The sequence below is a fragment of the Apteryx rowi genome, unplaced genomic scaffold (assembly GCF_003343035.1).
Source record: "Apteryx rowi isolate R43461 unplaced genomic scaffold, aptRow1 scaffold_344, whole genome shotgun sequence".
Classification (NCBI taxonomy): domain Eukaryota; kingdom Metazoa; phylum Chordata; class Aves; order Apterygiformes; family Apterygidae; genus Apteryx; species Apteryx rowi.
In genome coordinates, this window is record NW_020449908.1 from 73,278 (window position 1) to 100,295 (window position 27,018).

The following is a 27,018-nucleotide window of genomic DNA, read 5'->3' on the forward strand; positions in this document are numbered from 1 at the left end:
CCATGAATCTGAATGCGTCCATTTTTTTTTCCCTGTCTTTCAAAATGTGTATGTCCTGGAGAAAGGATTTTAATTTTCATCACTTGTTTTCTTCCCACTCTAGTTAGACACTTCAATGGTGAAATAAACAGTACTGCAGTATTTTTTCTCTCAGACAATAATAAAGGGTTTGCTTAAAATACTTATTTTTATCAAATGATCTAAGAAGCATATCTGTAGTTGAGGATTTATGTCACAACATTTCCAAGAAGCAGTCTGCTAAAACCTCTATGTTTTAATGATTAAATATAAATACAGCACAATGAAGGCTTCCTCTGGCTTCAGAGTTGCTTGCATTTAAATTAGTGGGTCAGCAAGAAAGGACAGTGGAACCTTTTATTAGCAGCTGACTTCTCTCGTGTCTCATTTTACATTTTTGGTTCCAGCACTGTTCAACTGAAAGGAGATACTGTAGGTAAAATAAAGGAGGTGAATAACAGAGACAAGGCAGCTGCCAGACATCGACTTCCACTGAGTTCTTCAGAAATATCTGTATTCTCACTGATAGGACAAAGAACCATAATGCAGGATGTTTTTTTGTGAAACAGGTAGTCTTTTGTATTCCCCAATAGGAGCTTTTCAGGAGCAAAGCCTATGGAACAGAGTTTAGTATTTTTTTAAAGCTGTCTTAGATGAAGAAGCCCATCAAGTAAGAAACATAGGAAAATATCCACATAAATTATATTTCACCTGCTGGAAACATTATGGTAGTGCTGTTCTGTAAGGAAGCCTATATTTTCCCTACAATCTCTTTGTGATGAATATGCTGGTACCACAAGACCTCAAAAGTGAATTTGATATTATTATTTTTTCCATCTGGCACTCTTCATATGTTGAACAGCCTGATGCTCATTCATCATCTTCAGTGATGTTCTTTGAAAAGCTGCAGGGTATCTTCATTTTTCTGGAATTTTGTTTCTGAGTGTTAATTAATATACAGCAAGAGGGACACTGTGAGCCCTACATAGAGAATTTATAGCCTGTTGTCACATGCATCAACAAGTAAGTCAGCAATGTGATGAACATTCTCCTTATTTCTTTCTAGCTCAGCTGAGCACAAGTAAAGATTTTTTTCTTGTTCTTGTAACATGGAGAAGTTTGTGGATCATTAGTATTTTACAAATTACAGAACACATACAGACTTACAGGGCTATGTTCCCAAGTGTAAAGAAGCTACACTGACTGAAACCAATTCAGGTCTGAGTATCTGAGATATAAATGAGAATGCTATATAATGATTATGGCCGATACCTTTTTAATGAGAAATTAGAATATTAGAAAGGAATTATTGTTAAAGCTGTGTTTTCTTTGGGATACAACGTAGATGATCTGCTTGAGGAACAGATGACAGGCCAAATTCATCCCCAGTGTTACTGGACTCAGTTGATTTACATTAGAGGTTGATTTTGTTCATTCTTTTGAAAAAAATCAAGTTGAGGACTATGTAACTGGGAAAGCATCCAGTATGTAATGCTTTAATGTATATTTTCTTGTTAGTATCATATATATGAGACTTTTAAGCCAGGTGTAGAGATTCCAGGGCTTCCATTCGAGAGTTAAAGAGAAAAATAAAGTAGAATTTGAAACTTATTGTTTTGGATTGCAAATATTAATAACTTTTTTTTTTCAAGCATAGAAAGGAAGCCCTTCCCTTCCTTCACTACTCTAGAACTTTTTACTTAGAAATTTCAGGTTAAGAATGACTTGTGTTCTTCAAGATTGGTTTGATTTTTCATTGTATTAACTCAGAGGGGTAGTGAAACCATCCCAGAAGCAGTTAAACCCCTTACTAGGAAGAGGCAATAGGAGAAACAGATGAGAACTGTCTGCTGAGGTCTTTAATTAAGCATGCTGAATGACAGCGAGAGGATGACAGAGAGAGAAAGGACTGGAACAATTTCCATGAGCATTATTTCAAAAACTTCTATGGGATATTTAAAATGAGTAATTAAAAGTTATTAGAAACAGGAAAATAAAATCCCCTTTATCACAAGACAGAGTGTTTTTATATCTTGCAAGTGTTAATAATTCAAACTTAGACACTAGCCTATTGAGTGAGACTTGGAAGGCTTTCTAACTATTACATGCAGCAGGAATTTTACGTTTGCTGAGTACCACATGAATGACCCACCARTTTCAGGGAGGGCGCTTTTCCCAGATGGCATTTTGGCAGGAGATGGATTTCCTGTTCTCCCTGCAGTGAATTCAGGCACTATAGAATCCACTATGGCACTGGCACTTACTTTATCCTGCCACAAGTGTTCACAAAATCTTAATTTCCTGGCCATGAGGAACATCCAAATGCTTTATTATTTGTATTATGATATAAAGACGTGTCTAACTCCAGTATAGGTCTCTCAAATTTCAGTGTAGTTGAGATATGAAAAATAGAAGGAGACCATGTCGGGGAAGAGCAGTGGAGGGATGACAGCAGGAATATAGTAGTGCAGATATATTAGTTCAGGTACTGTTTGGAAGTTTCATAGTTTAGTTTCTGTTTGCTAATCAACAGAAGATATGAATTACTTTTGTAACACATAAATGCAAGGCTTTTTAAATTAAAGATACCACAACTTCACTACCTCAATGTGACATACCTAAAGATAATTAGATGCTATAAATTTCCATAGGCTTTAGGTATCCTCAGGAACTCATGTTTCATTTCAAAAGTGAATTGAGTCACTGAAGCACTTTTGACATTATTTCCCATAATCTTGTAAATTATGTAACTTGATGGTAAGAAATGTTTGTACTCGTTTACAAATGTGGTATTGCCTAAGAAATTACAACATGTACAGAGCACCATCTAGTGCAGGATATCACTAACATAAAAGCCTTGCTGTTCTCACATGTTGCTGGCATGTGTTTAGCTAATTTAATATGAACTGTCATGTTGCAGAAAGTGTCAGCCCAGTGGCTCCTGTGACAATATAATTTTACAGTTGCTCGGGAGACCATGGATTGAAAACTGAAACCTTGAACTCTGGCCAGCAAAACTGGAAGCACCGACATTCATGTAACCTTCATGGGTGAGGCCCATGTACTTCTAAGGGGAATTGGCTTACCTTCCAGCCCGCAGTGTCAGGTGATACATTCGTTACAATAATTCAGTCCAATCTGGCTRTAAGATAGACTGGACACTGATTCCCACAATGGATTTAGAGACCTAATGGCTATTTTAGGTGCCTTCAGTCCAACACTTAGCTTCTTAAAGCCTTTGCTCAGCTTCTGCAGAACCTCAGAGTTACCCAGGTTCCTTAAGCCAGGAGTTCACCAGCAGTGCATGCAAACCACAGCTAAGGGCAGAGATTAAAGATCTGACTGCCCTTGAGAAGGGAAGGAAGGAGGGAAGGAAGGAAGCTCAGATTCGATAGGTGACAGGTAAAAGAAACATAAATATAAGTATTTATGAGTTCCTGAGGAAAAAGTAAGCTACAGTTTGTTTGTTTGTTTGTTTGTTTGTTTGCTTGTTTGTTGCTAAGGCTCTAATTTTGTTCTTTTGTAAGCAAACAAATATATGAAGTTGGCCCTGGACTTGTGTAATCAATATTTGGATAACAGCATTCTGGTTTTGATGCAATGTATTTAACATTAGGGTAGGATTAAGAAGGACTGTCTTAGTTAACTGAAGCTGTAGCAATGACAAGCTGGATTTCACTAAACTAAGGTTAAGATGAGCCTCAGGGATATAGAAAAGATGATTTTGGATGAACACTGTTTTCAGCAAAATGCTAATGAAACATCAAAGAGCAACTATTACTGTAAAGTATTAAATTATCTTCTTATGTAGAAAAAAAACATTTTAACTAACAGAAAATGATAACTTCTTTCTCTTTCAGCTTATAAGCAGATGAATTTTGGGTGAATGTTTGAAACCGCTGTTTTCCCAATTCTCAGACATACTCTGAGGAAGCAGCAAACATATGCTGATATTCATTTTCCAAGTACTCCTAGTTTTGAATAGCTCTGTTTTTTGTTTTCTAAGTCAACCTCTTAATAGACAGTTTAAAAAACAAAACAAGAAATTTCTAAGTGCACTCTTTTGAAAATTTAGATATGGGGTACTTTCCTGGATACTTTTTCTACTCTTTCTGCTCTTCCACAACTGCCAAAGAGCACTTAAGACTACTGAAAAAAATAAAAAAGAAGGTATAAAAAGTTGAATTTGCATTCTTTTTGTCTTTGAGCTAATCAGGAGTAAATTAAAGGAACATGATGGGAATGCTCAGAGATCTGGAAAGCCGTGGTTAGATTCCTCTTTCGAGGAGGAACCATTTTGCTAACAGCCAGGATAGCAAGTGGTGTTGACAGAACAGAATGTTATATTTTGAGAAGGGGTTCAAGAACTGGTGTTGGGAATAACAATCTGGGGAATGGTGGGGAGAGGTAGTCTCTAACTGGACAGTAGAGCTGCAGAAAAGAGTCCCTACTAGAAAGGTGTAGACCAGTTTGTGGTACATCATCTTTTTGTCACAACATACTAGACATTCTAGAGAAAACAAATGTTGCTTATAAGGCCCTTTTACCATTCCCTTAATTCACTCAGGCTTGTGGTTTCCATTCTTTTAATCTCCAAAATGTTAAGCAAAATGAAGAAAACAGAAATAGATAATTGAAAAGATAAAGATGTTTCCCTTTAACAAATATTACAAAARGAGACATTTTTGTTACACATTACTGGTAGCTCTGATTATGTTGTTTATTAATCATGACTGGCAAACCATTTTCCTTGTTATTTCCTTGATTGTTCTTCTTCTGTTGGGTTATATGATTTATATCAAGTGATATATATTAATTTTCAGCTATTTTGGAGCTATCATGTAGTTCTGTCTAATGCTTGAACAAATAAACAGGCCTTTGTTCTGCTATCTTGTAAAAATAAAGATTCCTCTAGAACGTGTTCATACCTGTTGAGGAAATAAATAAATACTAGAGGACCATGCCAGGCAGAGAAAGGAATACTTGTGGTTTCACTTCCAAGCTCTTCTCCAGTAGCTATTTAAACTTGCTCTTTGAAAATAAAGGTTTTGTTTATTTAAGAACAATTATATTACCATTTTGAATTACAAGACTTTTCTTACATTTTTCATGTAGCCAAAAAGAATTATTACATAAGGAAAGGCCATAGAAACACGATGGGAATTAAATATTGTATTTGCATATTGCTAACAGTATGCTAGATGCTCTTCAGACAGGTAGGATGACAAGTCCTTGTTCTGAAGAGCATGCAGTCCAAATAAACAATATATAAATGCATTTTAACATGTACAAAGAAAGATTTGTTCCTCTTTCTTTGTATGATTTCCAAGAGAGAAAGGGAGTCAACTTTTATTCCTTGCAACTTTTGCATTAAAATATGAGAAAAGTTTCCTAATTCAGCTGAAAAGTTTCATTAGCATTCTCACAATAAAGAGGATGGATTTATGCTGCAGCAAACAACATAAATATTGCAGATTTTATCAGCACAATCTGTACATGTTAGTAAGAGTCTTTTCTGTGTACTAGAGATCCAACTTTGCTGTACTTAAATCCTCCATGTCTTATATTTACATTAAGTGCAATATGATCTGGCTTGATACTCTCCAAATATATGAGCTAATCTCCTTTCCATTTTCCTGTGAAAAACTAAGGGTGTTTTTACAGTTTCTGCATAATGTCATCTGTGTTTTTGCAGAGAGATAAATGTTTTGCTTCTCAGAGTAGCAAAAGAATCTGAACATTGCTGTGGGAAATACTGCACTTATAACATCTTTATAAACTGCTCCAAAATTTCCATCTTATTCTTAATGACTCRTACCTATAGAGTGCTCACAGAGTTATTCAGGAACCCATTTGAAGTTCAGTAATAAAATTGGATAGAAATACCTATCAGATGTTCTGTTTTAATGCTGAATGCTGATTATATACCTAGATATATGTGTACATATGTATGTGTGTGTGTGTACATACACACACACACACATATAAATATAAATAAAAATAAATAAATAAATAAATAAATAAATAAATATATTTTTATATATATAGTGCCCGGGTGTCTTCCTGTCAGATACAGAATTTAATTTGTTTTAACTGATTAAAGAAGGCTCCAAATAAGCAGTTCTAGAGCTATCCATTGGTCATCTCATGCAGGGATAGAGTGATGTGCTAAAGGCTAGAAGCCTCTGGAAGTATGTCTGTTGATACCTTGAGAAGGAGGTTGGATTGTCTGGAATATCTGCCATCATCATAAAAAACACAGAACTGAAAACCTCTATATTGTAGATTTTTATCAAAACCTTCTGTGCATGCTAATATTCTTTTTTCCTGCCCAAACTTCATTTTTTTCTCTACTTACAACCCCATTTAATTTAAGTACAATATGATTTATCTTAATGAGTGGGATAAATTGTTTTATATGCACCTCTTTTTTTCAGCTCTTCAGCACATCCTCCTTCTCTTATTCCATAAGATTCTTTCATGGACTCTTTCATACCAAACTTCTGTTCTTGGAGGATGGAAATGGAAGGAATAATAGCCAGGCAGGGAGTTCACTCTCAGCTGCCTGTATGCATATCAATATAGATATGAATTGACCCATAGGTTGGCAAGTTATTCTCAATTATGTTAAATATGACTGAAATTGGCTACCAGGTTCAGAAACTGTACTTGGACAGACAGAAAGACAGAGACTGGCAGTATAATCACAAAAGCAAAATTATTTTAGGAAGCAGGGAAATGAAAAATGCCTAAGTTTGGCTCAGATCCAAGTGTTCTGTAAAATCTTCATTTTTACCTGCTCAGCAGAAATGGATTACATTTCAGCAGATAGTTTTTTGTACCTATTCATCTCCACAGCTGCAAGCATTAATCAGAGATTTTTGTTATTTCCTGGCTGACTATTACAGTCTATTGTGATGGTGGGCATGAAAGTAGTGGATAGGCAGAGTCTCCCTCAAGTTTTTTCTTGTATAAGAAAAATATGCATCCGTAGCTTGAGAAAGGGAAAAGCCCAAGGAGTCAAGATGAGGATGCAGGAAAAGGAGAAGATACAGGCGTAGAAGCAGAACCACTTAAAAGTGACTGCAAAGGACATTCAAATTGGGACAGCCTTGGAGACTGACCAATACTTAAAGAAAGTTAAGATTTATGGAGTCAAGCACTAAAAACCTCTAAAATATCAGAATTAAAAGTGCACGTGAAACACAGTACCATCCATGTATGCATTATGATAGTCTGTGTTCAAAGCACAGCTCACATGAAGATCAGTTGCAGTTTTTGGTATTCAGCATTCTGGAAAAATCCAAATGTCAATATCTTAAAATCCAGGATATCTAGCTCATTACCAAAAAGAAGGAAGGCATAATTAGTGACCATCTAAAAATGTTTGATTGAAATGATGTGACCAGGTTTAGGAATGCTTCAGCAAAGACAGAGACAATGAACTTTTATATGCTGGATTCAATTGATTCTAGCCTGGTAGCATCTCTGTTCCTCCAGTTCCCTGCCTCATTCTTTATACATTATATGCACACTATGTACACAGTGTATGCATCAAATAAATCAGAGGAATTTATAGCCAACTCATTTCCTCTAAAGCATTGATTCCTTCTAAAAAAAGTATATTCCATCCACTGAGCAAGGCAACCTTAAGGTTCTTTTCACACAGATTTTGGGTGTAATTCATACAATTAATCATAATTTTTAAGGCAATATAGTGACTTCCATTAGTGTGCAAAGACTTAGGTAAAAATAATATCCTGATGGAAAAAATACAAAGTAGTATGTGCCAAATCATCGTGGTTGCTTCCACTGCAGATACAGGGAGCTGAAAAGTGAATGACGGGAAAGAAAAGGAAAACATAAATAAGACTTCTTTTATTAAAAAGATAAAAGGCCTTGTAGTTACTGCACAAGCCAAAAATTATCCATGTTAACAAAGATGCCTTTACTCCTAGGTGAACTCCTGCCTTTTAAAAAAAATCCCGTACGCATATTAGTACTAGTATTTGTATCTACATATTCCTGGGCCAGATTTTCTTCTCATTTACATCTGAAAAACTATTGGTTGTCGAGGAATTATTCCAGATTTATAGAGGTGTAGATGAGAAGCAAAGGTCTGACCATCTGTTTTAATTTGGATAGACATGCTGAAAGATTAACTAGATAAATTGTCTTAATAAAATATTTAAACAATATTAGGTTCAAAGTCTGCTGGTCTGACCTTCATGACCACAGATTTCAGAGAATACCACCAGCCATGCCAAGAGTACCAAACAACGCCATTATCTGTTATCGCAGTGTAGGGCCCTTTGTAGTACAACCCGTTCAAGTTGGCAGAGTGACACCTGGTGGAAAAAAAAAGGAAAACATAAATAAGAACTGGGTGAAAACATGCAAACATTTGCCGTTTCTGTGCGAGTCAGAAGATCACCATGTTGATAAGAGCCCAGTCTGACAGCTGCAGAAATTTGCATTAGTGAGCTTCAATGCCCCTAAACAGTAACAGTTGAATTAGGGCACAATTGCAAGTGAATCAGAAGTTCTTTCTGTTCTTCGCACTCTTTCTCTGACATATCTAGGTCTCTGAGCCTTGCCTGCTAATCTCTTGCAGTAGAGAATGTTTCCAGAGTTGTTCAGGTCACATGCAGCAGCATGGCATGCAAGAAGCAAAACTCTGGGAAAGAAAGTGTACTTCTTTTTGTTGTTTCTGAGTAACTCCTCTAAGTTGTGCAGTTATCCCCACATGGTGTTTCATAGGACAAAATTTGAATACCACCATCAGTTTGCCTGTTAAACTGTTGGCTTCTATTTACAGATAGATTAAATCTCACAGCTCATTAAACATACATATGCCAATTCACTGGATCATCAGAGCTGGCATTTTATTTGACTACACAAAGTACATTCTTCTTTGGTTCTTTAATACACGGAAACAGAAATACTGTTACAGTGTATTAAATACAGCGGTAATTGTAAAAAAACCTCTGCAAAACCCAAAAGCTTGACCTGGTATCAGTACAGCCTTGATACTCGTTTGGTTTTTATGAGAAAGAAGGAAGTTGAGATGATTATGTGACCGTATGGAGAGCAAAACAGCTGTTTCTTTTGCAGCACATTGTAATGAATCAGCTTATCTGCCAACTGAGTACTTTGTTTTTAGTGCTGTTAATACCTAGCTGTCAAGCACCACGATGGATTTCAAAAGCACACTTCAGAAAATATTCAAACAGAAAACAGTCCAAATGAACCTTATGGATATTATTACTGGCAAATCTTAGTCTCTTTGGCTTTGCTTACACTTTATTAACAACTGTTACGGAGAACTGAAATAGAAAAACTGACAAAAGCCTCATAGGAAAATTCTCATATATATATGCTTGATCATTGCTTACAGTTTTTAAGCTGAATTTTGGTTATGTGTTAGTTGAAAGCTTAAAAACTGCAGATATCAAAAGTGACTTTCCTTTTGAGAATGACCAGCTTGTGTCAGAGCTGAATCTTTATAGCAATAAAAACTTTGTGTTGAGCAGGCATACTGTTTACTTTGAATAAAAACAGATTTCCTTAGAAGAATCATAATTGGTAAGAGGTATCTAGATCAACTGAATCCCTTCTTTTCCATTAAAATGGAAACAGGCAAAAGTTGATTTTGTCAGCAGCAAAATGAGCCAGTAGCAACTCTTAAATTAGAAGCACTAATAGCAAAAATACGCARTATTCTGTCATGGATTGAATGCAGTTCAAAGTAACTGGACATGCAAAAGAAACAATTGGCATGTAATTACTGGCACAAGATTTTGGAGCAGCGTTCATTATTGAGAAGTCAATAAACACCTTAAAGTTAGCCTATGCTTCCCTTTCTTTTTGATAAGCTAATTTGTAAAGATAAACACTGTACTGCAATAGTTTCAATAGTACAGTCCACTCTCAGCTATTGATGGACAGTTTATGCGAGTCCTATGTTAACTGCATGACAGACGCAGAGAGATGAAGTTGGTTCCCTGAAGAACCGTTTGAATTCTGTCTGGGCTTACTGGCTGCAGGACAGCCCCACATGCATCTACCTATGCTGTCTCCAGGTGAGGCAGCAAGCCTGAGCTAGTAAGATCTGTGGCCCCAACTTGATGCATGGCAGATCACTTTGAGCACCCATGCTCTATGTAACTAAAACTGGGCATGCTGGGGAAAGATTAAGGTCATATCCAGTTAGACTTGTTAGCTTGGATCTTACCAGATCTGAACCGACTGACCTTCACAGTGCCCTGGATAGAGGAAGGCTTATGAACTGGGTGTAGTGCCAGAGTGAACCTAGCTCTGTGGATTTGCATCCAAGATGAAAATCTCTTCCAGAGCTTTCCTTACAACTTAATGCAAAGAGAGGACATTTTTCTGCAGAAGTTCAGGCAAACAAGGGCTGAGCCCAGGTCTATTTCCATGTGGCTTCACTTGTATCACTTCCCCTGGTATTCATATTATCTGCATGTTTTTATATTTCATTAGTTCAGATAGCATGGAGCTGCCTATAAAAAAATCGTTCATAGCTGGGAGCTCTTATACAAACCAGCCAAGAGCACTAATTCCCTCTATGTTTGCTAATCTGTGCATGACAAATACATGTTCTAAGTGCTTTCTTTTCACCGTGCCTGCCAGTACTGTTCTTGTAGGATTTCAGGTTACCGAAATTTTCTAGTATTTTGCAGTATTCAGTTTTGTATTAGGCTTAACATTAAAAGAAAGTCAGTAGCAAGCCAGTGGAATAACACTATTAGCAACTTGTTTTCATTATCTAGATGGACTGTCACTTTAAGAGCAATGAATCCACAGCCATAATAGGAACTAGTCTGGTAGGAGCTAGCTATCTTTAGCAGTTATGTAGCAGCAGCTACAAGGTATTAATAACTATCAAGGTCTGCCATAAATCTACTTTTGCAAAGGAGTTGATTCTTTTGTCTTGGCCAATCCCCAAAAGCAAAAATTATTTAAGAGAGAAAAATTTATGCAGTTGATTGAAAGTGATTGGTGATTCCCTGTTCATGAACTCTCTGGCATGGTGTTACAGTTTTATACTATTTGAGGTCTGGATATTCCTCTAAATCCATAAAAGTTGTGATTTCATGGGAAAAGGGTCTCCAGCACAGTTCCCTTTCCCTTTTGTGTTTTAGCTGTCATGAGGACTGCAAAAAACTTAGTCCATCTGTGATTTTTTTCTGTATATCTCAAAGATTCTGCTGACCCACCATTCCTGGAATATATTAAAAATAATAAGCTAATTGTGAAACAAACTGAGATACTAGTTACATCACATCAGCTAAGCTGGTCATAGACTGCTTATGGAAACTGAATTTAGGAAATGGATTGTTAAAAAACAGAAAGAAAGGATGACACAACAGAGAGAAACAATGGAGTTGATGCAGCCTGGCAGCTCTTGCCAAGTGAACTGAGATCACAGTGAGAGAGTAATATGCTTCTCTGAGTTGTATTTTTTATCTCTATTATGCAGCTATATTGCATAGCTTCTCTTCATGGCTGTATTTATCTAATTAATTAAGTAGACCAACCTAGCTGCCTATGGCAATGCTAAGGCTATCAGTTTTATATGCAGGATTTTAAAATCCTTTCACTGCATCCTGTTTAAAAAAATCTTCTCCCCAACGCAGTCATGCTCACTGACAGAAAGTAAGTGGATGCATTCCCATCTTGATATAGAAGGAATAACAGGAATGAAATGCTGTGAACTGAGGTAAAAAAAATGTCCCTAGCACTTCAGGCTCATTAACCCAGCACTAGCTTAACTTGTCAGATATTCTGCAGTACTGTCATATCTGATCTAGTGAAATGTAGGAGAAATGCAAGAATGAGGTACAACAGGGATATATCTGCAAACTCTACATGACCTACTCGTGTAAAGACTGGTTACCTTAAAGAGGCAGAACTATCTCCTCTTCATAGTCTGATAACAGAGGGGCTTTCAAATGAAGACAAAGCCTGTGGCAAATATCATATCACAGATCAACTTGAATGGCATAGTAGGTGCTGTCTGTTCTAAGGTGAGACTCAGTCGTACCAAGCCTTAGATGTCTGGTAGGGGTCAAGGGCAGACTGAAAATACAATACAGACTGCCAATCCTATCTTCTACCATATGTTATTACTGTATGAATAAATATGAAGTGGAATAGTTAACAATACTGCTGTAAACTCAAAATACCTGTTAAACCACCAGCCAGCCTTTTCCTCTTCAGCACAGTTCCCTTCATAGTTGTCATTGTCCCTGTCTCGAGTACTGAATTTCATTCCTCGATGATCAGCCCACCATTTTACTTCAGGGTGAAAACCCCCAGTAAGAGAATCTCCAGCTGTGCCCGAGTATTCACCACAACTCATCTCATAGGAATGCTAATGAAGAATGTGAAGAAAAAAAAAAGTCAACCRATATAAGGCTTCAGCCCTTAAATTGTCAGAGAGTGAAACCACAAGAATGAAACTAAACTCTTCCATTTGCTGCTATTTACATGCTCAGAAATGTCATGCCACTTAAACACTGTATACCAGGTAATGAAAGGGTGCCAAGATGTTTACCAGGGATAAATTTTGTCAATAACTTTATGTATAAGTGACATAATAAAAACAATATTGCAGATTAGTTTGCAGTATTTACACATCAAAATGTCATGTACTATTATCCTTGGTAATATCAACAAAAATTGAAAAACTGCTTTTCACAGTATTATTCATGACTGCTCAACCAAATTATTCATACATTTTATAAAGTGTGAAATCAGTGTATGAATGTAAACTGCTGTTATTACATATTTGAAAATTCCAAGCATTTGTAAGAACAAAAATATGATAGTCTCGATAAACCACTTTTGTAAAATTAGAGAATCTGCATGTATATGGACTGTCTACAAAATACACATTTTCACTAAAACCTCTAGTCATTATTGAGCACTTTATTACCTCTTCACCTGCAACTCTGAATCTTGTATATTGTGCAAAACGCCGCTCTCCTTCAAAATCAGTTAGATCAATTCTTAAAGTATAGTTCCCTTAAGAAATAACAACAAAAATTATTATTGTTAAACTAGCCTATCTCATTATGTTTCAGAAGAGTATTATAAGATGAAAATGCTAATTATGTCTTTATCATGAATATTATCTATATCGTTACAGCATATTTTACATTTTTTAATCTTCTGTCATTATGCTTATCATCTTGCTTTTCTTTGATTTCATGGATCTAATTCACCTTAGAAAATTTTGGAATTATTCCAATACACATTTTCCAGTGTAGACCAAAAAAATGGCCTTTATAGTCTTTATACATTAGTAATGTATTTGAGGTGGTAATGAAAGGAGAGTGAGAATCAAACAATAACCCTACATCTGAGGAATTTAGAGATTTATATTCCTCTGAAGATAAAAAAGTTACACTAGGGCCACAGCCTCATGTACATATGCAGAGCTCACTGAGTTCAGCAGTTATGTCAATTTACAAGACCTGAAAATCTAGCCCCATCTATATATATTAGTTTCTGCTTCCACTTACTTACACATTTCCCACTTTACTGACCTAATCTTCATCATGGCTAGAGCTGAATGAGCAATGAGGGAAAGGTCCCAATGTGAGCTGTTATGAATCTCAAAGTAGTTATCTATACTGCAATATGAATAGTGATTGCAGCATATATAAATACACCCGAGTTACTTTTAGTCTGGAGGTAGTAGTGAAGAAAGCATGGCATTGATTTCCATAAAGGTTAGCTGGCTAAGTTGATGGGTAAATTTCAATACACAGTAATTTACAATGAAGCAGAAGTTATCTTAGAATGAGTGGCTACTAGAAAGACGGAAATAGCATTCTAAGACTAGCCTAATCAAGAGGACAGGCCTGGATTTACCTTCACTTTATACCATATGCAGTCCTGTGAAGTCCTGACTAAATGAAATGATGCAGCATACTATCTGAGTTTGGACTGTTAGTGATTCTGACTGCAAAAAGGGTAGAGACAATTCTTTTAAGGTATACTGCTGTCTACTAGTCCCTGTTTTGCAGGGGCTCCCTGCATGCCATCAGCCCAATGAGAGTTTTGATCCTTTTTTGGGAAAAAAATTTATTCTGATGTGTTTTGTTCTCCTGCAACCTTTGGAAAGGCCCATACAGACTAACAACACAACTCAGGATTTATGCTAACGGAAAGGATTAAAAAAAAAAGAGCAAAGAAACAGAAACAGATTATAGCCTCTAGATCATTGGCCTACAGGTCTATAGTCTATATGGTCTATGTGATATAGTCTATAGATCTGTAGGAAAAAGCAGCCAAGGAAGACTTTACTTACGATACAAATCTTACCTTGGCTGGTCAAATAATAAAGATTTTTATTTCCAAGCCAATATTCACCATTTGCCAAAACAAAATTTCCAAAGCCTTCTTCATAGTCAGCCCAGACTCTGAAAGAGAGTGTAAATTACTGATTTATCAAAAGGTAAGTTTGTTGGGATGTTTACCGAACCATAGGTCATAGGATAACTCAGCTTGGAAGGGACCTCAGAAGGTCTCTAGTCCAACCTCCTGCTCAAGCAGGGCCAGCTGTGAGATCAGATCAGGTTGCTCAGGGCTTTATCCAATCAGGTCTTGAAAATCTCCAAAGATGGAGACTGCACAACCTCTCTGGGCAACCTGCCCCACTGCTTGACTGTTCTTATGGTGAGAAAGTTTTCCCTCGTACCCAGTCTGAACCTCTCTTATTTCAACTTATGTCCTCCCATCATACACCATTGTGAAGAGCCTGTTTGCTCAATGAGCTCTCAAAGAGCTCTGTTTTCTCAAAGACCTCCTCATAGGTACAGGCAGGCTTCTGTGAGGTCCTGCTGAAGCCAGTTCTTCCCCAGGCTGAACAAATCTCAGTGTCTCCTCATAGAGCAAGTGCTCCAGCCCCTGACCATCTTGGTGGCTCTGTGCTGAACTCTTTGTAGGTTTCCTATTTTACATTATACCAGAACATTAATAAGTGAATGTTTTAGACTTGATTATTTTATTTATTATAAATTTATTATTTATTATTGATCTACACAAAATTATTTCTATTTCTCACATATGAAAGGCCGAATCCCACAATATGCTTGTCACTGAAGCCTGATCCAAAGAGCAGTCCTCAGAAGTACATTCAAAGTGGGTTAAGATTAATAGATTTTAAGATCAGAAGAAATTGCATTAGCTCAGTCTGATCTCTGGTATAACACAACTTACCCAAAGTGAAAACATTTTCCTAGGTAAATCCAGTGGATGTAGATTAAGGTGTGAGGGTATCACAAGTGTTTTTTCTTTATTTTCTGTGATTTGGTGAAGCTATGAAACTCCTGCAGCTGGATATATGATTTTGTAAATTGAGGTATTAGCAAACTTTTTCCAGCTTTGAATTATTGACTGAGTCTAACATTTTTTGAACTCAGACTTGTGCATAGTTTCAAGAATTATGTGCATACTAAAAGCGCCAAATCTTTTCTCTGTCTACAGTGGCTTTGAAAGACTTTCTCAGTGGTTTTGGCTTCATGACATATCTGAATGGGAACAAAAACACCCTCTGTTTCCTTGGGGAGAAGCAACCATGCTTCAACCAATGGGTGAAAGTATTAGGCTGTGGACTGACAGTCATAACAGAAAGCAGCCTCTGTGACTTAAGTAGCTGGTAGTTTCTGACAGGGTAGAGGAATGGGCAGTGTGTGGTGGTAGCAATTGTAAACTGCTAGAGATGCTTCACAAGAGCTTGTCTGACCTTACTACTAACTTTCTCCATTTATAAAGTAAGAATAGCAAAGTCTTCTTTTGGCCAGATTGCAGCTGTTCATTCTCTCTAGGGATCAGTTCTCTCTCTATTTTGTAAGGGCATTGTAAATTTAGTTACAGTAATTATAAACACTGCTAAGATACCGATCCACAGAAGGATGCAGATACCTAAGAAGCAAATTGGGCAAAACTGGGGTCCTAAAAAACTCCTTGTCACATCTGTAAATATTTGTGAGTTTTATATTAAAATCTCAGAGGACCAGAAGTTTCACTTCTGGACACTCCCCAAAATGCTTGAGTCTTGGCAAAGGTGAGTGGTCAGTCAAGGCACTTAGGAGGTCCACAAATTGAGTGGTCATCCGTCTTATCTCTCCTGGAGGCATTTTACCATGAGCTACAAAATACTCTGCAATGGGGTTCTCTCAGACTCCTTTGCTGATGGTATTTTTTTTCAAGCAGATTGCTTACGTACTTACTTTTTTACATTTTTACTGTTTGCGAAATACAATGTGGTCCTTCACTTGTCATTAAGAATTCTTGCTCCAGTGACTGTTAATGTATTTGACATTAAAATGTCCTCTTGTAAAATGCACCAGCAATCAGACAAAGACTAAGAGTGATGTCTCCCCACTTCAAGGATATTGTGTCGACCTGTTTTTCTGTCTTACACTGTACACACTGGAACAGCTTCAACAAGATGGCTGCTAAAAAGAGTTTAAAATTAGATCTTAATGAAGTACCTTAACTTGACCTGTGAGACTTGATTTGGATCATACAGGCAGTCTTTGACAGAGCCCGAAGTGATACCAGTCTGGATTACTACAGAATAACTTTTTATCTGAGATAATAGTTTACTCATATAATTCTAAAGTTAATATTTAACTTAGCTCCATCTAGTTACAGATTTGTCTACTTTGTTTCCAGTTTTACTGACCAAGCCTAGTACCTACCTATCAAAATTCTGGCTGCCATCCGAACGTCTCTGAAAAACAGTCCAGCCACCCCCTTCAGACATATCACAGAAGGCAAGGAATTCGTTAGGACTCTGGACAGGTTTCATCTTGTAAAATCCACTTTGCTTATGTCCATTATTGTAGATTTCTGCACAATCTGTTCACAAAACATCCATTGGACACAGTTCTTTTAGTCCTATACTTACTAGCAATAACAGAAATCACATCATGTCATATAATAGTCACATATGAACCAGGCTAATAAAATGAAATACTTCTGCGAATGTATTTTTATGACTTTTTGGCATTCTCTTGTATTTCCATTGCTTTAAAACTTTATTGAGCTGTAATTATTTTGATATTTCTTTAAAAGAATCTTTTTGCACCTTTAAATAGTATTGTTTATGTTTTCATTTAGACTAGCAAAATAATTCCCCTGGTTTAGATGGAGTCACTTCTAATTTACAATGGTATAATCCACATTAGAATCCTGTTACGATTACACAGTTTCTCTACATGTGAAACACCCAGAACCTTCAAATATATATGTGGACTTCTATGTCCAGCAGCTCACAGGAGAACTGCCACAAACAGGAGTATGGAATCACCAAAGTTAGAAAAAGGAAACAATTGCTGGACCTGATACTCTGCTGTCCCTTGTACCAAACAGGTGCAAATATAATACAAGGCTACCCCTCCAAAAGTGCAGTTTATGTCTAAAATGTTATCATTTTGGCTTGGTACTCTTTTTCAGTCTGCCTGCGTTGGTGTTAATGACTAATCATCATTTAGAGCAATGAGAAAATGCAGAGCTTGTGAACAGCAATGTAATTGTATAATCTTTTTCCTCTAGGAGTTAACTAAGAAATGAAAGGAGTTCTTTGTTTATATGTAATCTACCATCAAGCAGTCATACAGGAAAGACGTACAATTTTCAACATTTCTGTTTTTCCTGGCAAAGGTAGGACTGAGTAACTGTAAGATTTTCCCTGAAACCTTTATGAACATGTTGGCTGAACTTCCAGGCCAGCTTGGAACTTCCTGAACTATTTTATTTTGCCTCAGTGAAAGCCTCAGCGAAGATTAGACACAGAAAATAAACAGTTTATACTGAAAACAAGTAGCTATGCCAGGATTTGAACCAACTATAGTAGAAAAGTGATTTAAACAACAGCTAAGTTGTCTTTGTAGAGAATGCTTGACTGGCTTATAGAAAATAGCTTTTCTTGTGGCCATAATTTGCTTAGGAGGTTAGTGAAATACTTAAACATATTCTAATTTTAAGCAGGTGTCCATACTGTGGCATTCCTCCCTTACTATCTAAGCCCAAATTATCCAGCTCTGTTGACATTAAAATGCTACAGCAGGGGAAAATGAAATGAAATAGTGCAATAGCAGCAGGGAAAAACATTTTCAATTAAATTGATACAAATAATGAAAAAGCAAAAAAAAATCCCAGCAGAAACAACAACTCAGGTCTGTCATTTAGAACCACATTTGAAAAAACAAATCTAGGCACAGGCAGTTTGCAAAGAAAGGACAAAGACCTTTCAGCTAAATGTGGTTTTAATAATCTTTTTCAGTAACAGATGAATCAGCCATAAYAATAAAGAAGAGTTTTCCAGGACATTGAATACATAAATAAACTATAAATATAACTCAAATTTAAAGTCAGACTCACAACTGCTTTTAATTCTATTTTAATGATGCTTTATTATATGTGATGCCTTGTTATATGTTGTGATTTATTCCAGAAGCATAAACACCACAAGTAAATTGAAACAATATGATTCAAAATTATAGAAGATTAGACTCTCTAGCACTGGACAGCTAGAAACCAGCACAAACCTCCAAGAATAAGTCAGACCTCTAAACTGTATTTTCAATCCAGCTATTGGTTTGGATGGTGTTTTATAATATTTTTTAAAAGTTTGGGCCTCACTCCAGCTCCTTTGGGCAAACACACTTAGCCCTCTTTCACTGCAGAGGGACCAGATCACCACCAAAATGCTGGTGAGAATATAAAAACAATTTAAACCCAATATCTTAGAAACTCTTATGTCCTGAGTTGAACCAAAATCAGTCAAAATGGTGCAACATTAAGAGTATTATTAAAATGAGATGCAGATAATATATGCCATATTTATATGTGTAAATATGGGGGCCTCAGGGACTTTACAGTTAGAAACCCATATTTCTATTATATTAAGAAAGAGGATTATCTGTGCCAGGTAAACCCAATTTTGGGTTTAGATGTTGAGTATCTTAACTTCTGCTGAAGTCATTGAAGTGGCAACTGTTTGTTAGATTTGATGTATGTCATTATCTTTCCTATTATGCAGAGACATATTTCACAATGAGCTACTTAATTAGCAGAATATGGAGAACCTAGTATGTGCTGGGATAACACTGTCCCTTGTACAATAAAGAAAAGTCTCTAACGTATTCCTTCTTTACATTTCTAATGCATTCCTTTGTTGTCTTTCAAAGAATTCCTAAAATTCTTTCCTTAAACTATTCTGCAGCAGAATCAAGTTCCAGCTTTCAAGCTAGGTTCAAATTTTCATTTTGAGCTTCCATTATAAAACATTATATTCCAGTATTAAAGAAATAAAAGTAATGTTATGACAGGAGGATATCTTTATTGGTGATAAAATGGATAACCAAAGATATTTTAATATCCCTTGAACTATTAGCCATTTGACATAAGACTGTGTCATACACAGCCAACATTTGGCAGGTAAGCATCTTAAAAGGTTGAACAATTAGTAAGTGTATACTGTGTATATTTTACTCCTACAAATGTTTAACTGTGGCAGTTTTCAAAATGTTTCTGTTGAAAGAGCACAGCAGGTTTATGGTACTTGCACTTAAAATCCTCTACTTCATCTGACACCTTCCTAGTCATTTTGTTCAGCTGCTTTTTCATATTTTTAGTCATATTAGGCTAAATCATTCTGAAGGTAACTCCAAGAGTTATTAGGCCCAATATATCCTCCATTACAACAACAGCTTATGACATCACATTTGGTAGGTTATTAAGAATACATTAGAAATCTCTTAGATGGGAATACTTCGAAGCTTGAGGATTCCAGTAGGTGCTCTATATCTGATAAATCTTTAGCATGATTTGCCTTTTTGTAATAGAAGCCAGTTCTTTCATTGTGCCAAACCATGAAAGCCATGTTTTCCCCACAACCAGTTTAGTCTGCAAAAACTTTCCTCTTATGAGGAAAAGGCCACTAGAACTCTCTATTACTATTCTTTTTCGTATTATTATCTATACTAACATCTAATGGTTAGATATTGTTTTTTTATTTATAGTATTCCTATAAACAGTTCCCTTTTACACTGGGAAAAACATCAGCTTGAACATTACTACTGCTTGCAACTGAGAAGGAGAAGACTGGGAGATAGCTAATTCCACTGCATCCTTTGGGGCCTTATCAGCCAAAACCATGACCTTAAAATCTAGCCAGAAACTAACAGACAAGCAATACAGATCATACAGCTTCTGTGTAATATGTTTATGTTATGATATCTTGTTTAAAAGGAAAAAATTAAAAGCAAAGCATTTTACCACATTCTACTCCACTTGGATTTTCCAGACCACTTTAAAGATATAGCTCTTTGTAGCAAGCATAGTCTAATTCTGAGATATCACGTGTTGAGGTATCTGCACAGTATTTTGACTGAAATAACATCTGTTGATGATAGGAATGTGAGTGTACACAGTGTGTGTGAATACAATATCTGAAACTGTCTTTTCTGAGAGGATGGTTGCCCCTAAACTGACAATGCTAGGTAGGAAATTAACAATGATGACGTTTTCTTAAAATGGTCATCAGCCAGATTAAACAGTAACCAGGGGATTACCAAGAGATTTCTGAGCAATGGAGAAGTCAGCTTGAAAAGAAGTATAAAAGAAACATGAAAATTTGTGATTGCAAGTGAGAGTTCTTGGTAACAGAGCAGCAGTCAAACAGGGTTTGACACCACCAGAAGTCACCTTGCCAGCATCAAGACCTCTGTCTAGACCTAATGGAGCATCCTTCCTGCCAGACCCCATGAGTAGCCTGCACTTCAGCTAGCGGACTGACAGTATGCAACAGGGAGGGTCCCACACCTTAAGTGTTTATACGTGAACTTGTAGGATGCTTTCTCATCAGCATGGGTACACATTAAGCTAGAGCACCGACATCTCCTCCATCTCTAGCCGGTGCGTGGAAATAGGGGAACCTGCCTTCCCAAAAGAGGGTGTGTGTGCTTGTAGCCCATGCTTCCTCTGAAAGGGTGTGTGTGTGTGTGTGTGTGTGTGTGTGTGTGTAACCTGTAAATGTTTGTATGTGGGATTAGAACTTTCTGAGATTAGTTACAGAAGGGTGTTTAAAAATTTGTAACTGTTTATGAACATTTTGTAAATGTCCAGTATTGTGTTTTATCTGTTTTATTGCTGATACTGATTCTGAATTTATTGTTCACTGATTGATATTTAATTATGTGCCATTAATAAATGAATAAACTGCTTTGATCCTGATTTGATCTATACCATGTGAGTTGAGCAGTTTTACCCTGCGACAGGGTAACAGCTGAACACTGTGTTTTAAACAAACAAATTTCTATGAGCTTTTAAAACAATGTCAATAGGCCTAATTGTGTTAAAGCTTCTGAGTATCATTACAATGAATGGAAATGAAAAGAATGGGTTCATTTCTAACCTGAATACTGTCTTTTTCCTCCCAAGTCAATGACCCTGTTTTCATCTCCTCTGTCACTGTACTGAATCTGTTTCTTCTCTAGAAGCTGTATAATTTTCAACTGCTTCTGTTTCACATGATGTTCCAGAAGTCTCACCTGGGCCTGAAGTCGTATCTGCTCTTGAAAACAGTTCTGTAGATCCTACAGAGGAAAATACATCATATTGTAGAATCAACAATTTTTTGTCAAATGTGACAAAAAAAATAACATGAATAAAATTTAACATGACTAAAACATTTCTGTCACAATTCCCTATAGATATTATGATGATTCCCACCTCAAYTGCTATCTCTAATTAAAATTATTTTGTAAATTACAGAGCATCTGCAGTACACCTGCTTTGTGAAGGGACCTTCTCTTTAGTGGCTAGGCTACAAGTTCTCACTATAAACATCCAGAAGGGACTCTGGAGAAAAACACTATGGCACGGATCCCATCACATAGATTCTTTATTCTCTATCACCTCATCATGGACAGAGATTTACTATCCAGTGGCAGATAACTAACATTGTGAAGGCTCTAAAATTTCCTGCRCTTTAAAGAAATACAGTCCACACTGATACTTGTTCAACTCCAGTGTTCATTTTTCAAATGCTTTTAGATTACAGACTTCTTATGATAAGAATCTTAACATCCTCAACATAAATACTGTAAAGCTTAAAACTCTTTTTTGGCATGCTAAAATAAATAGTTCCTAAAAGCTGCGAATATTCCTGAGAAATAAACCTTAAAAGTTTAAAGACAGTATTGTGCTGAAACTTGTACACTAATTTGGCCATGCAGAGTGGGTGAGAAATGTGGCTATTCTGATATGGTGATACTTTGCACTCGCTTCACTCTGTTACAAATAATTAATACATGATGCAAGAGAGGTAGAATAACTGTTCTAGATCCTGGCATGCTGCATGTACACAAAGCAACAAATAATTCTTTTTAGATTAATGGCCATGGTAAAATAACCAAAGTGAACACAATCCAATCTAGGGAGCTTAAAGTAAAACAGCCTGTTCAGTTTCAAATATGTATTAAACATTTGAATTCAAGATGGGGGAAAAGCCCTTAGGGTTTTAAGACACATCTTACAAATGTGACGTTAGGTTTTCAATCAGTAACATTTTATCTGCAGTTTCATATGAGCAAACAAAGTTTAGCAGCTACAGTGCTTGCATGAGAGCACAACTAGTGCTGTAAAAGCAAAATCAGATGGTGATCTTTGGAACTTGCAAGACCAAATATGCAGTAATTCTCAGTTAGTTAAACCTCATTCACAGGGCCACGTTATTTACATGACCTAAGGATGTAGACTTGTAATATTTATTGTCCATATAGAGAAGAGTTGATATCTTAGAACATTGCCCTATCCCACCAAATGAACTCTAGAGAGATCTAAAGCAGCATATTGCTGAGCAGCTGCAGTGGAACCCGTGTACTTTCACTTGTATGAAGAGGACAATCAGGCTTAGACTTCATTTATTCACCATGCAAACTCCCACCAAAAATCTTCTTACCACTTTCTTGCCACAGTGTTTTTTTTTCTTCTGTCTGGAAAAGCAGATTCCATTCCGTACATTTCTAAGCAGCACAAACATGATTCTTGTTAGACTAACTTCCCTGAAGATGAATCACTGCCATCAATAATGTCAACACAACTCCAAGGACAGACTTGGTGAATTAAAGTAACAGTACTAATAAGAATCGACACTTTCTCAATCTATCACGTGGATTTTTTTTCCATAATTAATTTGTGGTTCTAGTTAAAAAACAGAGGAGTGTCTATTACAGTCAAGAAACACCCATATAAACTGTCACAACTATGTCCTGTTGCTTCTGGTAGAACTAATTGTTGCAGGAGTCCAAGCCCCCTTGCTTTTTCATTACAGAAGACGCAATTAACTTTCAATGAATAGGTAGACATGAACTAGAGAAGTTTCAAGAGAATGTCTGACAATAAAAGAATGTATGTGGATGCATTTATAAGATGTTTTTTATCCATCATGTTCCATTTGCCCTAGATATTGAGTCATGCTGAAAACAAATTTGCTGATCAGGCATGCTGACTTGGCAGAACAATCCTGATTATAAGTCATTGTTCTAAGTATTTCTGTAGTGTATCAGATGCTTGCTTTAATTCATGCAATCTAATACACATGCTGGGATAAAAAAATGGGGAATACATGTGGCTGGATTAGGCAGTTTGTCAGTGAGCTGTTCCTGAGGAGAAAGTTCAGCTGCCTCTATGGGGCTGGGTTGCCCATGTCAAGGAGCTTTGACACCAGACTTATCACACCCAGATTCATCTGCAAACTCTAACTGTCTGCTTGCTGCTGGGTCCTGAGAAGCCATTAAAGATGTTTGACCACAAGGAGGAGCACTAAAATGAGAGGCAGATTGACCAAACCCTCTAATTCTTCTGAAGGATGAAGAAAACTGTCAATGACCTAATACCTCTAGAGACCCATCTTATTTAAGAATACTCCCTTGCAAATATTTTTCAGTTGTTGTTAACTATAGAAGATCCCTAGCATAAGTGCCTTCTTTTCTAGCAGGAAATGAGAAAAGAAAGAACTTAAAGAAACATATGTACAAACAGAGACATACTTGTGACAGTGGCTCAGAGGGGTGTTATCTGACAAAACCATAAGCACTGACTAAGGTGTGACATGTTGCATATTATATAAAAAAAAAGGCTGTACTATTATGCAGTCTTTCCAGGATGGCTATCTCAGCATGTATCTGCAGCTTCATATAAACCCTTCACAAACACTGAGCCAAATTTGGAAATTCAGAAGAGGCTTCTTGCCAGCTCTTTGCAAATTCTCAGGACTAGTCCTGAGTGCATACAGAAAAGGATGGAGAACTGGACAGCTGTACAGTAGGTTGGGAAAGGCTGATTGAAAAAAGTAAAGTTTTCAGGCTCACTCAGATGAGCTAATGCTAACTATAGAAGTAAATTTGTCAAAAACCCCCACCCATGTTAACAGTCAGATCAAATATTAATTCTAATCATAATGAGTTAAGAGTGATAAAGGAGTTACCATGCCACTTTCTTCAGTTTTACAGCAACATCTATTTTACTGAGGAGTTTAGGCTGTATCAGTCTTACCTCAGTACTCACAAACTTGGATATCAGGGTGACATTCAACTACAGGAAAGACTTCCAGTGATCCATGGAAATGCTGGCCCCTACAGCAAGGCCCCTGCAGTTTCACAGGCTGGACTTCAGGTGGGTGGTCTCTTTAACATGTATCAGGGTTTGAGGCATGAAGAGCTACTTAGCCTCTGGAAAGAGCAGGAGTCTGCTTTTGAGGACCAGGAACTACAGGCAACTAAGTGCTTTTTTCTTTTTTCATATCTAGTGAAAACTTAGGCCTAACACTCTACCTATTTATACTGATAAGAGCCATTCTTCTACTGTGATTAAATTATATAGTAAAAAAATAAAGGTCTTCACAAGAAATCTTATAGTATACCTAAGAAAAATTTGATATATATACATTCAGTATGATACTATTTCATATACCACCACAAAAGGTCCCTTTCTTTGAATCAAAACTAAACGCTACCAGTCTGAAATATTATTCTTAACTTTGCATTTAAAGTTTACATTTTCTTTTTGTTTACTTAAAAATTGTGAATTAGTTCATGAAATGAAAGGCACTGAACTTATTCTCTTCTTTACAGTGTACTCATTATAGTCGGAACAGTAATACATTTACATTATACAAAAATTTCCTGTTGAAGAGGATTTAAGCTCACAATGCTGGCAAATACCAGGTGATAATCAAGAAATCCATACTGAATAGCTGTAGCATATGAAAGAAATGACTGAGCAGAAATAGAGTTTTGAAAGTAACCTATACGTGAAGAGTACTAGTATCTCATATTTTGCTCTTTCTCTCCCCAATTCTAGCCTCCTCATTGACATCTCTTTCTGTGAACTCCAGACAAGTCCCATAATGCTTTGCTGCTGAACAGCAACAACACAATTCTCATATCTGGAATTCTGAACCTATTTTTTCCATGGGACAGTCACAAGATAGCTGCTTAACTTTAAGGTGGATCAATGTGGCTTCTAGATCTGCAGGTTACAGGACTGCTCTTTTAAAATATTACTCCACTTTTTCACAGGATAACTCTATTAAAATCACTGGAGTTAAGCAAGTGCATAGGTAGAGTAATATAGTAGCAAAATATATCCTAGGGATATAGTATAAGAATTAGCAGCTATAAGTTACTGCTATTCCTTTTCATAGATATGGATCAAAGTAAAACTGTTATGATGCTGTAATAATCAAAAAATGTGATTTTGATTGATTGTGACTGTCTCCAGTGGACAGTAGTGCCCACTGATGGAAACCAGACTAAAAACAATCTGTTACATCTGCTTTATTGAAGGAAGTGTTTGTACATTGAGAAGCAATTATCTAATAGTGGCTGACAGCTCTGCTCCTGGACGTGTGGTCCCGTATTTAACCCAGCCACTGCAATTAATGTGCATACACAATCAGATTAGGAAGGAAGGAGAGCCAAGACAGGCAGTACAGGACTGGTGAGATTAGGAGTACTTTAAGTGGTGGAATAAGTGTGTGCATGAGTGTGGGTTTTTTTGGAGAGGTAGGATATGTAGAAGAAGGGTTTGGGAACTGGAAGCTAAGGAACTGTGATCATTGTCTATGAGTGTGGATTATAAAACAGTGGAATGTAAACAAGTGAGAACATGAAGCTGTGGGTCTTATCTGAGAAAAAGTTGTAGGCAAATCAGTGATGAAGCAAAGGCTGGAGAAATTCTTCCTCCTGTGTGTGAATGACCAGAAATACTACTGTTGCAGCCACCTAGTTAGTTACACTTTAGGAGTTCTTGGGTTTTGCCTTTCTAGAAGTATGGTGCTCAAATCTGAATGATAGCATAATTACCTTACATGCCTTTTGTACAATGTTCCTGTTAATGCATCTCATGATACCTTTTTTGCAAAGGTATCCTATTGCCTGCTATTTGACATCTGATCCAGTGAGCTTAGATTACTTTCTTCAACACTATTGCCCAGTGAGTTCTTCCTTACCAGAAATTCGTCTCCACTGGACATCTTTTGATGCCTAGCAAATCTCCCCAGTTTTTCAGATTTATTCTGAACTCTAATCGTTTCCTTCAAAGAGTCTGCAATCCCGTCAAACTGTAAGCACTGTGGAGGACAGGTATTAATATTTAGAAGAAACTCTATATACAGGCTTAATTAGCAGAACTTACAGAGCTGCCAATGCCATCCATCAAGCTAGCTGCAAGGATAAAATCAATCAATATCAAAATCTTCATTCTTTAGAAACTGCAAAGTAGAGTAACAAATAAAATATTAGTTAAACATTAAAATTAAGTTTTTACATCTGACATCTTTAAAATGTTATTTGAAAAAATCTGCTTAACTTATAGTTATGTCCCTATACATTGTAAATATAGTGTATATTAGGCTTTGTTACTATGTCTGATCAAGCAAAATACCAAAAT

The 27,018-nt window shown here is 36.6% G+C and overlaps 1 protein-coding gene across 1 annotated transcript; it reads right to left on the reverse strand.

Moving 5' to 3' along the window:
- Positions 1-8,206: 8,206 nt before the first annotated feature.
- On the reverse strand, positions 8,207-26,829 carry FGL1 (fibrinogen like 1). Its single transcript, XM_026072620.1, has 7 exons — positions 26,764-26,829; positions 21,479-21,659; positions 16,758-16,917; positions 14,374-14,471; positions 12,980-13,068; positions 12,228-12,415; positions 8,207-8,366 (listed from the first exon to the last, which is right to left on the reverse strand). The coding sequence occupies exons 1-7, from the start codon at positions 26,827-26,829 to the stop codon at positions 8,207-8,209; spliced, it is 942 nt and encodes a 313-aa protein (XP_025928405.1).
- Between the last annotated feature and the right edge of the window lie 189 nt (positions 26,830-27,018).

Excerpts from the sequence above, each read along its gene's own strand:
- FGL1 (XM_026072620.1), bottom strand. The coding sequence starts at position 26,829 with ATGAAGATTTTGATATTGATTGATTTTATCCTTGCAGCTAGCTTGATG. Across the intron at positions 12,416-12,979 it reads TCAGAGTTGCAGGTGAAGAG|CATTCCTATGAGATGAGTTG; the intron begins GTAATAAAGTGC and ends ATTCTTCATTAG. Across the intron at positions 8,367-12,227 it reads GCTGGCTGGTGGTTTAACAG|GTGTCACTCTGCCAACTTGA; the intron begins GTATTTTGAGTT and ends TTTTTCCACCAG.